The 18,200-nt window shown below is 41.2% G+C and overlaps 1 protein-coding gene across 2 annotated transcripts; it reads left to right on the top strand.

Moving 5' to 3' along the window:
• Window positions 1–74: 74 nt before the first annotated feature.
• On the top strand, window positions 75–17,843 carry RAB2B (RAB2B, member RAS oncogene family). 2 transcript variants are annotated; one of them, XM_025439453.3, is made up of 8 exons: window positions 75–317; window positions 549–620; window positions 2,159–2,226; window positions 8,352–8,434; window positions 8,667–8,759; window positions 14,720–14,831; window positions 15,420–15,488; window positions 16,223–17,843. In XM_025439453.3, exons 1-8 carry the CDS (start codon window positions 272–274, stop codon window positions 16,328–16,330), a joined length of 651 nt encoding a protein of 216 aa, XP_025295238.1. In that variant the 5' UTR covers window positions 75–271; the 3' UTR covers window positions 16,331–17,843. The 2 variants fall into 2 exon arrangements, with proteins under 2 accessions (XP_025295238.1, XP_048950525.1); XM_049094568.1 differs by lacking the exons at window positions 75–317; window positions 549–620 and adding an exon at window positions 748–939.
• Window positions 17,844–18,200: the final 357 nt, after the last annotated feature.

Raw genomic sequence — 18,200 nt, 5'->3', positions numbered from 1 at the left:
CGCTGATTGGCGGGAGCGCCGTGCGGCGGCTGCCGGGAAGGCCGAGCGGACGGGAGGGGCGGCTACCGCCCCCTGGAGCCCGGCGGGGCGATGGCAGCCGCCGGCGCCGCGAGGGAGGACGGCCGCCCCCGCCGAGCGCCGACACCAGGGAGAGCCATAGAAACGCGGTGCGGGCTAGAGCGGCCGGAGGGCGGCCGCCTGCGCGGCTAGAGAGGCCGGAGGGAAGTGGCTGCGGAAGTCGGGCGGACCCGGAATCGGAGGAAACGGGACCATGACTTATGCTTATCTGTTCAAGTACATCATCATCGGGGACACAGGTAGCCCGTGGGCGACGGCCCGCACGGCGGGGGCGGGCAGCCGCCGCTCACACCTCGGGGCGTGGGGCGTGGGGCGGGGCTCGTGCAGTGGGCTGGGCGACGGAGCGGGGCGCGGGAGCGGGCGGGGGCGGGGCGGCCGGGGGCGGGGCTCGGGCTCGGGCTCGGGGCTCCCCTCCCGCGGCCGCCGGCGGCCCGGGCCGCGCCGCAAGGACGTCCGCGCTCCTCTTTCAGGCGTGGGCAAGTCATGTCTCCTCCTGCAGTTCACGGACAAGCGGTTCCAGCCGGTGCACGACCTCACCATAGGTAAGTCGGCGCACCTGTCGGAGGACGCGGCGCGGAAGCGGGCGCCGCCGCGCACAGGCCGCCGGCGGCCGAAGTCGCTGCCCGAAGCGCCCCCCGCCCGCTGCCGGGTTTAGTTCGGCCTCACGCTCGGCGAGGAGCGAGTGGCCCAAAGCTACCGAGTAAGTGATGGAGACGCAGCGGAAGACCGGCCCGAGGCCTCGCACCCAACCGCCCCCGGACTAGGATTTGTACCTTGACGGGAAGCCCCACGGAAAAGCTTCACTGTTCGTGCAAGAACTCGCCTTGCTTTTGCGCTTAAATTATTGCAGACCGTTTTCACGTATGTTTTTCAGAGTGGTTATCCAACAACACAGGTTTTTGTGTACGTTGGAGAGGAAGGAATGAATCTGAAGGGCCCTCCTCGAGTTAGAGTTAAAAGATGAAACTGATGGTTTTAGAGGAAAGAGTGTGGCATTGTCCCGGAGCTTTCCTGGCACGTTTGTGTTAAGGCACAGCTTGTGCCATCTAATGCGATTTGAGCGTTAATATTGCTAGAAATGTGCTGACCTTTTTTACGTTTTATTTATCTTTTTAAAAAAGATTTTTATTTATTTATTCATGAGAGAAACAGAGCGGGAGAGAGGCAGAGACACAGGCAGAGGGAGAAGCAGGCTCCATGCAGGCAGCCCGATGCGGGACTTGATCCTAGGATCCCGGGGTCACGCCCTGTACTGAAGGCTGATGCTAAACCACTGAGCCACCCGGGGATCCCAGTTTGCTAGCTTTTAATTGAGGATTTTTGCATTTCTGTTCATTAGGGACATTGGACTGTGGTTCTTTATTTACTGGTGTCTTTATCCAGGTGATATCAAGATAATGCTGGCTGCATAGAATGAATCTGGAGGTTTTCCCCCCTTTCCTTTTTTTTTTTTTTTAAAGACTTTGTTTATTCATGAGAGAGACACACACAGAGAGAGAGGCAGAGACACAGGCAGAGGGAAAAGCAGGCTCCATGCAGGGAGCCCAACGTGAGACTCGATCCTGGGTCTCCAGGATCATGCTCCCGGCTGAGGGTGGCGCTAAACCGTTGAGCCACCCTGGCTGCCCCCTTTTTTTATGTTTTAATTAGTTTCATCTCCATATCTGCTTTTTCGTTACATTCCTTTTTTTTTTTTTTTTAAAGATTTATTTATTTATTCATGAGAGAGAGAGAGAGAGAGGCAGAGACACAGGCAGAGGGAGAAGTAGGCTCCATGCAGGGAGCCCGATGCGGGACTTGATCCCAGGACTCCAGGATCACACCCTGAGCCAAAGGCAGACACCCAACCGCTGAGCCACCCAGGCATCCCTTTTGGTTACATTCCTAAAGTTATTATCACCTAGATCACAGTTTTTAATTCTAGAAGGAAAATGAAAATTTAAGGAACACAAGATTAATTGTAGCAAATAGTTTGGTACTAAGTGCAGACAGGGAAGGAGTCAGTTGCTGCATTGGGGGAGAATATGAACCTCTGAACGTGTGGTGATGGTCAACATTTCTTTTGCTTTTCACTTGACAGGTGTGGAGTTTGGGGCCCGTATGGTCAACATTGATGGAAAACAAATCAAACTGCAAATCTGGGACACGGTGAGAGAAAACAGGATGACTTAGTCCCTGACCGAGATCTAAATAGTTCAGTAAAGACTGATGTGGGGGCAAAGGGCTATGAGGGTGAGGTTGTTGGTGGAAGTGAGAGTAGGGGAAGAGATTTCACTTTTATCTGTTACTGTTAAAATTCTGAACACCCTATCTTTGTAGTTTTCTTTTAAATTACCCAAGTAATGTATGAGTTTGTTCTAGTAAAAATAAAAGCAAACTATATAAGTGTATAGAGTAAAATGTGAATGTCTCCTTTTACACACATAAACCTCTTCTTCTTTCCATTCCTGGTTTCTGCCTAACTGGTATGAGTGTTTCAGTGCTTATACTTTCAGACTTTTTCTTTGTGTTCAGATAGGTACACATGTACAAATACAGGGTAGTGGTTTTGTTCTTGTTAGTTCTAGTGTTTGTTCTTGTCTTGTTCTTGTTAGTATAGAATCATGATAGAGTACACCTAGCTATGTGAACTAAATTTTTTTATTTAATAACTTCTGATTTGGACACTTCCATGTTGATACGTACATATATCTCTACTGCATTCCTTTTAACCACTGTATAGACTTATAAAAAGTCTTCCCGTCATTTAACTATCCTCCAATGATGGAAATCCAGGTTTCCAGTTTTCACTTTTACAAAGTTTCATTGAATGTCCTCGATTACCACATCTTTATGCAAATGTCTGAGAATTTCTGTGGAATGCCTTCCCAGAAATGGAAATTCTGGGTCAAAGGTTATGCACATTTTAAAATTTGGCAAAGGTAGACTTGCCAAAATTTAGCTTGACTTAGTATAATTTTGTTTTATTCAGATAAATTGCTTTTATGTGTATTATTTCATTTGATTTATATCTTTTTTTTTCTCTAAGGGAAATAATATCCCTGTCTTTATGTAAGTGAAAGGAAGCAAGCACAGAGTTCTTAATACTCAGCTAAAATCTCTATCTTTGTTTACTTACTATTTAATTCTGTTTTCTTTTTTTTCAAAACTCAGAGCTGAAGCCCTTATAGTTATAAGCAGTACACAGTGATTTTTCCTTTTTTTCCTCCCTCTCCCCTCCTTCCATCCTCCGTCTCCCAACACGTGTAGTTATCTGTCTGAAAAGTACAGTTGATCCTTGAATAATGTGTTTGAATTGCACAAGTCTGCTCATATGTGAATTTCTTGTCAATGAACGTACTACAGTACTGTAAATATATTTTTTCTTAACATTTTTATCCTTTGGCTTTTTTACTGTAAAAATACAATATTTAATATAAATAACATAACAAATGCTGTTGACATGATGTGTTATGGGTAAGGCTTCTGGTCAACTGTAGGTTATTGGTAGTTATGGTTTGGAGGAGTCAGAGTGACACGAGGAATTTCCTCTGCGAGGGGGCCAGCCTCCCCAACTCCTCTCTTGTTCCGGAGTCAACTGTAAGTTAACTTTCTGCTCTAAGCCCTTTTTGCAGAGTCCTTTTCTGGTGGCCTCCAAGGTGGTTACCACTTTTGGGTGCACTGATTTATTGAGTGCTTTTAACTAGGATGACGGTCTCCTATACATTATTTAGTTGTTATTTGCAAGTATTTTAATAACCTTTTGCCCTTCTGAACAGACTTCACATTTCTAATAGTGGAAGCACTAGTGACATTCCTCTAAATCTTCCCAACTTGCTCTTTTGACTAGTTTTGTCTCTAGTCTTTTTCTCCAAACTAGGCCTAAGAGAGAATACTCTGCTGCCAACGTCAAGTTCATATGTTTTTTAAAACGACTGTCTTGTCTCCTTCTCCTTTCATTGTTCAGTTCTTTGTCACTATTAACCCAAATAGGTATGTTGTAATTCTCCTTTTATTATCTCCTGATTTTTATATTTCCCACAAAGATTTGCCCTGCTAACTAAAGAGGCTGCGGGACAAATTGTGAGTAGGTGACAGAGTGAAGCCTATAGATGTCAAGACTAGTAGTAGCTAATTCTGTCTTTTTAACTTAAATCTCTACTATTTCCAAAAACAGAGGTTTTCATGTCAGGAGACCCAATAGCTGCCAGTTAGTGGTATAGTCACAGTTATGATTGTGTTAAAATGTTGGTTTGCTGGCTTTTGTGGGTTTTTTCCCCCTTACATGGTACCATGAGACAGTGGATCATAAAATAAGAAAGTTGAGAGCCACTGCTCTGTTGACCAGATCTTCAAGGGCCATATGGCCTGATAGTCACTTGTGATGCAACTGACCTAGTTCTTTTCTGTTCCTTTTTAATAATTGTTTTTAGATTAGGCTAATCTTTGTTGAATCATAAAAAAGATATCAGGTTTCAGAATACTGGGGTTTTCTATTTGAAAATTTTTAAGAGATTGCTGCCTCTAATGTAGTGCATTTCTTGTCTGCCACCCTCTGGGTAAGCTGATCGTTTTCCCTTGTCAGTCCTGATCTACACATTGCTTACTCATCTTGCTTTCCCATTTTATTGACCTCATCCTCTCATATACTCCCAAAGTCATCTTGTGTGAAAATATTTAGGGATTACCACGAAGGGAATTTTTAAAGAGATCAAGTTATCCAAAGTTCTTTGTTGTCACTGTTGTCACTATTGATGAGAATTTAGAGAGCCATGTTACCTTTTCTTAAATTTTATTTTTATTATTTATTTATTTTAGCAGTCTCTGTGCCCAGTGTGGGGCTTGAACTCATGACTTTGAGGTCAAGAGTTGCATATTCTATCAAGTGAGCCAACCAGGTGCCCCAGGGAGCCATGTCATTTTTTTTAATCTTTTGTCATTTTTTATATATAATTGCCCAAATAATCCATGCTAAATGAAGAGGTGTTATACTGTAGTGAATATAAAATACTGGTCAATCGCAAAAGCATTTGTATTTTACTTCAAAATGCATTCTGATTTTTGAGGAAATAAGCCCATCTGACTTTGTAGGAATTTATACTTCAAGCTACAGTGGATCCTTAATGTGAGCGTTAGGGGTATCAACCCTTGCACAGTCAAAAATTTGCATATGACTTTTGGCTTCCCAAAAACTCGACTACTTTTTAAAAAACTTTTATTTATTTTATGTAATCTTTACCCCATGGCTTGGGCTTGAACTTATGACCTGAAGATCAAGAGTCGTCTGCTCTTCTGACTAAGCTAGCTAGACACCCCCAAAAACTTAACTACTAATAACCTACTATTTGGCCAGAAGGGCTGACCCATAACAAAAAATTGATTAGCACATATTTTGTATGTTATCTGTATTATATACTGTATTCTTATAACAAAGCGAGCTGGAAAAAAGAAAATGTTATTAAAACCATAAGAGAAAGGGGTGCCTGAGTGGCGCAGTTGGTTAACTATTTGGCTCTTGATCGTGGCACAAGTCTTGATCTCAGGGTTGTGAGTTCAAGCCCTGTGTTGGTGTTTAAATTTTTTTTTGTTTAAAAATAAATTTAAAAAATAAAGTAGAAAAAAAAAAAAAGAAAACCATAAGGGAGAGAAAATACATTTACAGTGCTGTGCTGTAAAAAAAATCTATGTTAAGTGGACCAGAGCTGTTCAAGCCCATGTTGCATGAGGGTTAATTGTATATATCTTGAAACCATAATACGATGCTTCCACTTGGGAGGAATTCAAAAGGTTTTAATTCTCTTTATCATATCTCCATCTTAATTCTTTGCTGCTTCAGATTTGTTTAATGGGGTTGGACAAAGATGCCTCAAACCAATGCAGACCAGCCCAAATTGAACCAATCACTCTTCCTAGGTTATTGATTCAACAGAGGTTCACGAACTGGACTGAGATGATGATATAAAGGGATTTGTTTTTTTGACTTTTAAAAAAATATTTTATTTATTTATTTTTAGAGAGAGAAAGAGAAAACAAGTAGGGGGAAGCAGAGGGAGAAGGAGAAGCAGACTTCCCACCGAGCAGGGATCCTGACACAGAGCATGACTTGAGCCTAAGGCTGTCACTTAATTGACTTAGGCACCCAGGCACCCCAAGCATTTATAGATTTGGTTTTATTTATTTATTTTTTTAAGATTTTATTTATTTATTCATGAGAGAGACACACAGAGAGAGGCAGAGACACAGGCAGAGGGAGAAGCAGGCTCCCTGCAGGGAGCCGGACGTGGGACTTGGGACTCCAGGATCACACCCTGGGCTGAAGGCAGTGCTAAACCGCTGAGCCACCCAGGCTGCCCATAGATTTGGTTTTAAAAGGCATTTTCTGATGAGCCCCTGAGGGAAATATTTTTAGCTGCTAAAGTTAAATGTGACTGTGTGCTTCAGCTATTACATAGCCTTCCCTCAAACTTTCCCTTTAGTTCCTAGAAGGCCATAGAGAGGAAAGGGCCTTTCAGTAGTAGCAGAAATGGAGAAAAAGTAAGGTAAAAGCAAAATGGGAATCAAATAATTTTTTAAGTCTGTTCGGGACTAAGTAAAACATTAAGTGAGCTTTTGGAGGTGAAAAAAAATTTTTTTAAGACTTTATTTATTCATGAGAGAGAGAGGCAGACACACAGGCCGAGGGAGGGAGAAGCAGGCTCCCTGCAGGGAGCCCGACATGGGACTCGATTCTGTGACTCCAGGATCACACCCTGGGCTGAAGGCAGGCGCTCAACTGCTGAGCCACCCAGGCATCCCAAGCATTTATAGATTTCAAACTTTTGGCCAGTTAATCCTTTGAGCTTCAATTTTCTCATTTGTGTTACTATTAGTATTCACTTTCTGTTGTTATACTATGAGAAGGCTGTTTTCTTCCCATCTCCACATTTTAGTTTTTCTGTCTTTAAAATAAGAATAGTAGTTTTGCTTCCTAATCTTTATGTAGGAATATGAGGATAAATGATTTCAAGAATGTGAAAAATAGGGCAGCCCGGGTGGCTCAGCGGTTTAGTGCCACCTTCAGAAGCCCAACGCGTGATCCTGGAGTCCCAGGATCGAGTCCCACATCGGGCTCCCTGCATGGAGCCTGCTTCTCCCTCTGCCTGTGTCTCTGCCTCTCTCTCTCTCTGTCTCAAATAAATAAATAAATAAATAAATAAATAAATAAATAAATAAAATCTTTTAAAAAGTGTGAAAAATATTTTTTCTTTTTTTTTTTAAAGATTTATTTATTTATTTGAGTAATCAGACCCAATGCAGGGCTCGCACTCATGACCCCGAGATCAAGAGTCAGATGTCCCACCTACTGAGCCAGTCAAAGAATATGAAAACTTTTCTAATAGGACAGATTCAGTGTTCAGGATATTATTAATATATCATTATTATTTTTAAAATGCTTTTGTTTGTGCTCACTTCGGCAGCACATATACTAAAAAATGTTTTTACTTCCCCTAAAGAGGACAAAACCACACTATTGCATAAAAAAAGCAAAGGTACCCAGTATATGGTGGCATTAATAAATTGCTCAGTTATAAATATCTTGGCCCCATTTGGAAATGAGATTATAGAGTGTGAATATTGGGTTTTTTAAGGAAAACTCTGTCCTGGGCCCTGAGCGTTTTTCTCCCTTTCTTATTCTTATTTGCTATGACAACATCCCTTGGTAGTCCTGCTGTTAGTAGTGGAACACTAAATGTCAATTAGCATATGTTCAATTTAAGTACTTTGTATTTGTCTACTTTTCTACATTGACCCATTGGAATGAAACTTCCTTAGACAGGGTATTGGCCTTCTAAGAGAAGTTTCCTTTTTACAGATAGAAGAATACAAACAGGTTAATGTAATGTGTTCAGCATCATGAGGGGATTGAAAATGCTCTTGAGTTTGTAGTCCTATTTCCAGTTCTCTCCTAGGGAATATTGGAAATGTATAAGAATGTCTTTGTCACAATGACAGTGGGGTGCTACTGGCATTTAGTGTCTGGGAGCCAGGGATGCTAAACATTCAGCTGTTTGATGGACAGTCCCACAGGAACAGTTGTCCCACTCCCACTGTCAACTGTGCTTCCATTGAAAAATGTTTATTTCCCACCTGGACATCTCTCTGGGCAGTCGAGTTTCCTTTCTCGAATTCCCTTTTCTTAATAGAAGTTCTTTTTTAAAGTAAGTTGTCTGTGTTAGAGTAGCATGTGATCAAGTCATTTCTGTGGAAATAACCTTGTTTTGTTGGGATTTTTTGTTGCCATGTTGGTGGGAAAGGCTGGGCAAGAATCCTTCCGTTCTATCACCCGTTCCTACTACAGGGGAGCAGCTGGAGCACTGCTAGTATATGACATCACAAGGTGAGTTAGATCAGGTGGGCAGGAGGGAGTCTTTTCCCCATGTTCTCAAAATCTTTTTTCTTTTTTTTTTTTTTTTTGCTGTCTTCTGGTTTTGGTAAGAATGCTAAAGAGGAATGGCGTCTCTAATATTTTCCTTTACATATGTAGCTTTCCCCCTTTTCCCATGCATTTGGAATTACTTTTGACATTTTGAAATGGGCCTCTGACCCACTTTGTAAACTTTCTACTGTAGGCGTGAAACCTTCAACCACCTGACCTCCTGGTTAGAGGATGCCCGGCAACACTCCAGCTCCAACATGGTTATCATGCTGATTGGGAATAAGAGGTAAAATTTTATTTGTATAAATAAGAAGTCATCTAAGTGCTCTATGGACATTGAATCACTTGGTCCTTAAACTTTTTTTAGTTTAGGGTGCTCTTAGTAAAAAAAGAAAAAATTGATTGGTAAAATAAGCATAATGTAGAATTTACCATTTTAACCATTTCTATAAGGTTTTATTATTTTGAGAGAGAGAGAATGCGCACATGTCCACAGGGGGAAGGGGCAGAGGCAGAGGGAGAGAAAGAATCTTAAGCGGACTCCATACTGAGCACAGAGCCTGATGGAGAGCTTGATCTCCATAACTGTGAGATTATGACATGAGTCAAAGTCAGGAATCAGAAACTCAAATGACTGAGCCACCCAGACATCCTGTCCCCATTTTAACCATTTTTAAGTGTACAGTTCTGTGGCATTAAGTTTATTGACGTTCTGTAGCCGTCACCACCATCCCAATTCCAGAACTTTTTCATTTTCCCAAACTGAAACTCTATATGCATTAAATGCTAACTCCACATTCTCCATTTCCGCAGCCCCTGGCAATCACCATTCTCTTTTCTGTCTCTATGAATATGACTACTCTAGGCACCCAATTTCAGTGGAATCTTAATATTTGTCCTTTTGTGACTGGCATATTTCATTTACCATGATGACCTCAAGTTTCATCCATAATGTAGATCATGTCAGAATTTCCTTCCTTTTTAAGGATGAATAGTATTCCTTTGTATGTATTTGCCACATTTTGTTTATTCATCTTTTGGTAGACAGATTGCTTCTATCCTTCTTTGGTTGTTGTGAAGAATGCTGTCAGCGTCAATATCCAAATATCTGTTTGGGAATTCATTTCTTTGAATTCCAGAACTGAAATTGCTGGATCTTATAGTAATTAAATGTTTTCTTTTTTGAGGCATCACCATACTGTTTTTCCTTGCAACTGCATAATTTTATATTCCTACCAGCAACACACAGTAGTTCCAATTTCTTTACATTCTCTCTCTCTCTTTTTTTTTTTTTTTTCAATTTCTTTACATTCTCAGCAACACTTGTTATTCTCAGTAAATTTTCTATGGCACTCTAGGCCAAAAGAAATACCTAACAGTTTGTTATTAAATAGATATAAGCAACATAAGTGTTCTTGTCATAACAACTTAATAAACTTTGAAAAATGAAAAACATAAAGAAATTTGATTTTCATCTTTAAATGTCCATAATTACTTACTAATACCCTGAGTGTGCTTGTTAGGTGCTGTACAGCTTCTCAAAGTTGGAATCAAGATTGAATACTGCCACTCTCATTTTCTGTTCCAAATTGATGTTATACTTTTTTTTTTTTTTTTTTAAGAAAAAGAGCAAGTGGAATGGGAGGAGAAGGAGAGAGGGAATCTTTTCTGTACAAAAGATTTGTCTAGAAAGATTTGTCTCACACATTAAAAAAAAATCTCGGTAGTACAGTATAAATTCCATCTTCTCATTCAAAGAGTTGAAAACAAAGTTTAAAAAGAAACTTTTTTTTTAAAAGACTTTATTTATTTGAGAGAGAGAGAGAGACAGAGCACAAGCAAGGGGAAGGGCAGAGAGAAAGGGATGAGCAGAGTCCCCACGAGCAGGGAGCCCAATGTGGGGCTCAGTCCCAGGACCCCGAGAACATGACCCAAGCCTAAGTCAGACCTTAGCCAACTGAGCACCCAGGCGCCCCAAACAGAAATTTTTAATTGCTTTAGATTTACATTTTTAAAACTCTTTTATTTTTTATTTTTTTATTTTTTTATTTATTATTTTTTTATAAAGATTTATTTTTTATTGGTGTTTTTAGAACTCTGAAATTTACTGAGGTAATATATCAAAAAACCAGATTCAAAATGTTAAGGCATAAGCTTTGTAATTAGTTGTTCTCTTCTGCCCCCAATGTCAGTTCTGCCTGAGAGGGCAGCTCACTCTACTCCAGCCTACAATTAAAGAGTGAAATAAAATAGGTAAACACTAAATCTTGTACCAATTGCTACAAGAAGCATTAAAAAAAAAAAAACAGGGTGGAAAAATTATCTGTTAACATCTTACACAGTTTCACTCCTTTATAGAGTAAAGAGTAAATGCAAGGCTGAGCTCTTTCCCCGGTCTAAAAAATGCATTCATCTGCCCCTCTCTCTGCACGTCTTTCCTCCCTTTAGGAACACACTGAACTAATAGTTTCTTCTTGCAGCAGCGCAGGCTCCATGGGCAATCCCTGCACCCAGGAAAACAAAGGGGATACCCAGCCACTGTCCTCTGGTGCTGAGCATCACTAGCACTAGAGAGTGTGAGACTCTTAAGCAGGGTCCACACCCGGCATGGTGCCCAATGTGGGGTTCCATCTCGGAGTCAAAATCAAGAGTCAGGGGATCCCTGGGTGGCGCAGCAGTTTGGCGCCTGCCTTTGGCCCAGGGCGCTATCCTGTAGACCCGGGATCGAATCCCACGTCGGGCTCCCGGTGCATGGAGCCTGCTTCTCCCTCTGCCTATGTCTCTGCCTCTCTCTCTCTCTGTGTGTGACTATCATAAAAAAAAAAAAAAAAAAAAAAAAAAAATCAAGAGTCAGATGTTTAACCAGCTGAGCCACTCAGCGCCCCTGAGTGATTTTTATTAACCATTCAGGTGCCCCTGAGTGATTTTTATTATTTTATTCATTTAAGATTTTTATTTATTCATAGAGACACAGAGAGAGAGAGAGGCAGAGACACAGGCAGAGGGAGAAGCAGGCTCCCTGCAGGGACCCTGATGTAAGACTTGATCCCGGATCCTGAGATCACGCCCTGGGCCAAAGGCGTCTAGATGCTCAACCACTGAGCCACCCACGCATCCCTTTTTCCCTCCCAGTTTTGTACTTCCTTTTTATCACAACTGCCAAAAACTCAGATTACACAAATATATGCAAATATTGAACAGGATCTATTTTGATCTGACAGTGACACTGTGAACTGTCTTAAGCTTATAATTCACGTGGTATTCTGGTGTTGTTAACTGTGTTTCCCTTAAAATTTATCCTATGGCAAAAAAAAAAAATAATCCTGTGGCACCCTTGTGCATTTGTAGTAGTGCCTAGAGTGCGCCATTTGAGAACTGTGATCACAGACTTATTGCACTCATTTGTTTGAACTGTGTTTCTAGATGTCTGTGTGCCAGATCCTGAGTGTACAGGGTGAGAAAAGGAGAGTCCTGCCCCTGGGATGCCTGGGGAGCTCAGTGGTTGAGCCTCTCCCCATCGGGCTCCCCGCAGGGAGCCTGCTTCTCCCTCTGCCTGTGTCTCTGCCTCTCTCTCTCTGTGTGTCTCTATGAATAAATAAAAATCTTAAATGAATAAAATAATAAAAAAAGAGTCATACCCCTGTTCCCATGGAGTTTATAGTTTATTGGAGACGTAAGTGTTAAATATAAAAGGATCTGTATCTAATTACAAATTGCGATAAATGCAATGAAGGAAAAAAGGGTGCTATACAAGAGCATAACAAGATACTTATTTTTAATTAAGGGTGATGGTTAAACTGGAATCTGAAGGATTTAAGTAAGAGTTAAGAAAAGTGGGACGCCTGGGTGGCTCAGCAGTTGAGCGTCTGCCTTTGGCCCAGGGTGTGACCCAGGGGTCCAGGAATCCAGTCCCACCTGGGGCTCCCTGCATGGAGCCTGCTTCTCCATCTGTCTGTATCTCTGCCTCTCTCTCCATGTCTCTCATGAATAAGTAAATAAAATCTTAAAAAGAAAAAAAAGAGTTCAGAAAAGTATCAGATAAGGGGAACAAACTGAAAGCTTTGAACTGGGAAGAACCTTGGCAAGGTCATAGTATTGAAAGAAATCAGTATGGTTGGGCTAAATCAAGGAGGAATGAGGTTGGGAAGGTAGGCAGGGTCTAGATCTCTTAGCACTTTCAGGCCTTAGGAAGAAGTGTGGATTTTACTCTAAACACAGTAGGAAGCTTTTAAGAGTTTTGTTTTTGTTTGTTTTTAAGATTTTATTTATTTGTTCATGAGAGACACACAGAGAGAGACACAGGCAGAGGCTCCTTACCAGGGGCCCAACACAGGACTCGATCCTAAAACACAAAGATCATGACCTGAGCCAAAGGCGGACACTCAACCACTGAGCCATCCAGGCGTCCCAGCTTTTAAGAGTTTTAAGCAGAGATGTGGCTTGATTCAATTTTAAAAGATCACTCTGGAGGGGGGCAGGGGTTGAAGTGGGATGTCTGTTTCAGTAGTCTAAATGAGAATGGTGGCGTGGGCTTGGGTGATGATACCAGAGAGAGGGGAAAATGATGGTGGTAAGGTGCATTTTGGAAGTACCTTGGGGTGGATCAGGTATTTGGAGTAAAGAAAGAAAAGCTGAAAAGAAAGAAAGAGAGAGACAGAAAGAAAGAAAAGAAAGAAAAGAGAAAGAGAAAGAAGGGAAGGGAAAGGAAAGGGGAAAGGAAAGGAAAGGGGAAAGGAAAGGAGGAAAGGAAAGGGGAAAGGATAGAAAAGGAAAGGGGAAAGGAAAGGGGAAAGGGAAGGGGGAAGGGAAGGGAAAGCTGTGAAAATAATAGTGTCTTGGATTTAGTTTGTTGTCCTTTATGGAGATGTAGAAGCCTGGGTCAGAAGCAGTTTGGGCAGAAAGATCAAGTTCTATTTTGATGTATGTTCGAAATACCTTTTATGCATCAGATTGGGAGTAAAGAACAGACAAACGGACAGGAGGTCTGGAGCTTAGAGGAGAGGCTGGGCTAGAGGTAGACATTTAGATGGATAGCTCTTCCCTGGTCTTCACACAGCTGGTGAGTGATAAATGCACATTTTATAGATTTGTTGCAGTGGGCTTGCTCCTTGATTTCATGTTGGGAAACTGGAAACCTCTGAAATGCAAATTTCCAGTTAGAAAAATGAAAATCAGACAGTCCATCCTTACCGTTGTCCACAGCCTTTTATCCTGTCTTGTTGTGAAGCCTTTCCATGCCACCGGATTCTCTTTTCTCAGTCTGTGGCTCCTTTCCCCGCCTCATATCACCTAACATTATATATCTTATTTTTCTCTGAGTCTTTTATTTCCCTGGTGGCAAGCTGCAATTATATATGTTAATAGTAAGACTAGTGAGAGTTAAGGCAACTGTGTTCTCCTTATTCCTGGCACCCTCTATTCTTCCTTTTTTTTTTTTTTTTTTTTAGATTTTATTTATTTATTCATAGAGACACAGAGAGAGAGAGAGAGAGAGGCAGAGATACAGGCAAAGTGAGAAGCAGGCTCCATGCAGGGAGCCCGATGTGGGACTCGATCCTGGGTCCCCAGGATCACACCCCGGGCTGCAGGCGGTGCCAAACCACTGCATCACTGGGGCTGCCCCCACCCTCTATTCTTATGGGTTGATGCCAGTAAAAGAGGAAGACACTTCTCATTACGACTTGGGCCATCTAGGACTTTTCTACTTTCTAACAACTGGAATTTCTCTTTCATTTTCTTTCCTTGGTTCTCCCTAGATCTCATTCCAAAAAGAAGCATGGAACACAATAAGCCTGGACTAACTATGGGGCTTGCCTAACCTTTTATAAACCTTTCTCTCAGGGCACTTTGGTGGTTCAGTCAGTTAAGCGTCTGCCTTTGGCTCAGGTCATGATCCCAGGTTTCTGGGATTCAGGCCCCACATTGGGCTCCTTGCTCAGTAGGGAGTCTGGTTCTCCCTCCCCCTTTACCTGCCACTCCCCCTGTCTTTCCTCTCTTTGTCAAATAACCTTTTTCTCTGTAAGAGTAAGTTATTGTCCTCAGCCATGCAACACCTGTCGTGAATTTGAAGAATCATTTTCCAAGAAGCTACAGAAATTAGTAATCCTATATGAGAGAATGTCATGTGGGATCTACATGCTTTATGTATTAACTGGTGGTTGAAACAGCCCTGGGATTCTTTTAGAATATGAGTTTCTTCTTTCACTTGGATCTTTTTTTAGTTTTCTCCCCAATCATCTCTTGCAGTGACTTAGAATCCCGTAGGGATGTGAAGAGAGAAGAAGGAGAGGCCTTTGCCCGGGAGCATGGACTTATCTTCATGGAAACTTCAGCCAAAACAGCCTGCAATGTTGAAGAGGTACTACTTGCGAAAAAGTAGGGAAAGCTTTTGAGAGATGACAACATATCTTTATTCTTTTATTCAGGATTCTCTTCTATAAGACTGTTGGTAAGGAAAGGGTGTCTGTGGTTACATTGTATGTCCGTATGTCTCCCTTTAAGGGAGTTGTCCCTTTTTTTTTTTTTTTTTTGTCTTTGTTCCTACAGTAGGGTTTTACTTTTGCCTTGTGTAACATTAATTGGCAAGTATTATGGATTAGACACTATTGTTACTTTATATTTCAGTTGGAGGGTCTCATGGGTTCTACAGGTAGTCATTCTGAAGCCTGCTGTTGACTGTATCTTTAGTAATTAATTGAGAACAGAGCATGTTTGTTTTATTTGGAGAAGGGGCCAGTCAAGGATCATCTTGGGTTAGTATCAAAATACCATATAGTCCTTTTCTTTTTGAAATAGAGACTTTGGGGGATCTTTTGTATTTTTACTCTGGTCTCTTAATGGTTCCTAATTTACCTTAGAAATCCAAGTAGGAATAATATTTGTATTCCCGTTTTCTAATTTCTTTATCTAAACTTGAGCCTAATAATATGATTTCTGTCTCCTTTAGGCCTTCATTAACACAGCCAAAGAAATATATAGGAAGATCCAGCAGGGTTTATTTGATGTCCACAATGAGGTGAGAAAGGGTGGGGGGAGGCTGACAAGTAACTTTGCTGCTTTGTGTTAAATAGGACAAGAAACCCCCTAGAATGTGAGCATTTCCTTTCTAACACTGTGCTTTTTGAAGCTATGCTAATCCATACTTGATGTTTTACAAATCTGTCATCATTTTCTGTTTTTTTCTCAAGTCCGAGGCCCAGAATGCTTAAAGAGGTCATTAGTTGGTGATCTAAGATGTTTACACAGTATAGGAGATTATCTTTGGGAAGAGTTTTTACTATCCCAGTGTTTAGGGGTGAGGTAATTCCTAATTGCTCAACAGGGCCATTTCTATAAAGCAAATTCTGGGACAAAACAAAAAAGAATTCTGTGCTAACATCTAGTCTTTCACCTTCTCCTGCTCTTATCTAATCTCATCCTGATTGTACACATAGCCATGAAACCTAAATACAATAGTCACCTTAAAATTGAGCCATAGAGGGGCAGCTGGGTGGCGCAGTTGGTCAAGTGTCTGACTCTTGGTTTCGGCCCAGGTCAGGATCTCATCTATAACACTTATGTCTGAGCTTGTCATCTCATCTTTATGGTTGAAGACTACTGTCCCACAGCAGTTTGCCTAGGGCACATGGTTAACTGCCAAAGCCGTATCTGCTTCTAGAAGATGTAACTCATGATTTCTTTTTTAATCCCTCTCTTTTCTCCCATTTACTTTAGCACTGAGGTGGAACTCTTGCCTCTTTTCTCTTACAGGCGAATGGCATCAAGATTGGTCCTCAGCAGTGTATTTCAGCATCAGTAGGACCCAGTGCCTCCCAGCGGAGCTCTAATGAAATAGGGTCCAACTCTGGCTGCTGCTGAGTATCTGGCCTGGACTCTTTTTTTCCTTCCTGGAACAACGTCAGATCAATAGGCTTAAAGAAAGAGGTCTTAACTTGCTTTGGCTGAGAAAAGCCTCTTTTCACGGTGTGATGTTTTGCCTTTCCACATAAAGACCAGGGAAGAATTTGGGCCCTACTGACCTGTCCTCCTTCAGGGACGTGAGGATTCCCTATAGATTAGGGCTCTTCTCATCCTCCTATTTTAATTTCTAGAATGTTAGGATCAAACTTGATTGTCATGGTAGCTCAAAAATAAATTCTTTTATAAGTATATACAATTCGCTCCCCACTAAGAATTGGTAATGAGGGCCTAGGACATTCTACTTGAGCACTTGATTTTACTGGGATCTGGCTGGCCTTTGGGATGGTGGATCCTGAATCTAGGAGTTTCATGGATTGTTTTCACTTGCCACTTTGCAAGTGTTCTTGCAGAAGGCAGTTTCTTCTCTAAAACTGTTCAAGGATGCTGAATACTTCTCTACCATTTCATTGCTAGTTTCTCTGTCTCCGAGTAACTAAAACTTTTGAGAGCAGTGGAGTTACTCCTGGACATGTGCCACTTAGCATCATTACTTAAAGAAAACCTCTTTCCCTGTTTGCTTTAGGGACCAGACCGAACACTGCAGTGTCTTTCACCAAATTAACCCCCTACTGTTTCACCATACTTCTCAACAACACCTATTTAGACTTTCTACTTTAATCAAGCTAATCTGCTTTCTGGACATATTTACTTACACTTCTATGCTTTTGCACATGCCCTACTCTCTGCTAACATTATACTCAGTCCCCAAGTTTTTCCTTCAGAAAGCCTTCTTTGACCTACAGACTTCTAGATAAGTATTGACCCAGTACCCCTTAGGCTTTCATATGTTGTTTATTCAGATGTGTATTTATTTATATTTATGTTACTTTGTAAATTTGTTTTGTGTGTGGAATCTGTTTCCCATATAGGTTGTAAGCTCCTTGAGAGCAGGAACCATGTTATCCCTTTACTTTTGTAAACCACTCCATTGTTCTTCACTGCGCCTAGTGCTACTTGCCTAGTGCTACTCGTTATGTGATCATTGGACTTGACTGACATAAAGACTTGTAACAGGTTTATTGTAGACTGCAAACAAAAGGCCTTAGAGTCATCTCTTTGTAACTCTTTGTCTCTTCCATCTGCTTACCCTGGATTCTGTATTGCTTTTCCTCTGTCACCCCTCTCCCTTCCCTGGCTCTTCGCCTCCATTCCGTGCAGCATACAGTAAGGCTGTCAGCTTCCACGCAAATAAGTGGGTACCTTTCCAACCATTTTTCTTTTCAATGGCATATAATACTATCCTAAGCAAATTTGCCTTTGCTTAACTCATCAGGCAGCCTTCTGGGTCAGTTTTTTGTATCTTTTGCCTTGATGTCCTGTTCTCTTCCACAGCATTGAGGTCTCATGAATTTTTCTAATTTTTTTTGTTATTGATGAATTGTTTCACTATTAAATATATGCATGTATCCAAGCTGCTCATATTTCATGTGTTCTTTCTGATTTTATCCCAAACATATATAGATGTTCTCCTTCTAGGAAATTAAAGGTATTGGAAGAAGCGTCCTTGATATACACTTTTTTTTTAAGTTTTTATTTAAATTCCAGTTAACATATAGTAATAGATTCAGTACTTATGTACGTCACCTCGTGTTCATCACAACAAATGCAGATACATTCATTTTATACTAGATTTACCTCCTTGTATTAGTAATAATAGTTATTACACCACATAAAGTTGGAGGACATTTAGGGTAGTGCTTTGACTATACTTTAAAAAAAAAAAATCCTACCTCATTCCAAAAAGGATCTGAGGCTGTTGAATTTGGGG

This window comes from Canis lupus, chromosome 15 (assembly GCF_003254725.2).
Source record: "Canis lupus dingo isolate Sandy chromosome 15, ASM325472v2, whole genome shotgun sequence".
Taxonomy (NCBI): Eukaryota; Metazoa; Chordata; class Mammalia; order Carnivora; family Canidae; genus Canis; species Canis lupus.
Note: the sequence above shows the minus strand (reverse complement) of the source record. Positions and strands in the feature narration are given on the sequence as shown.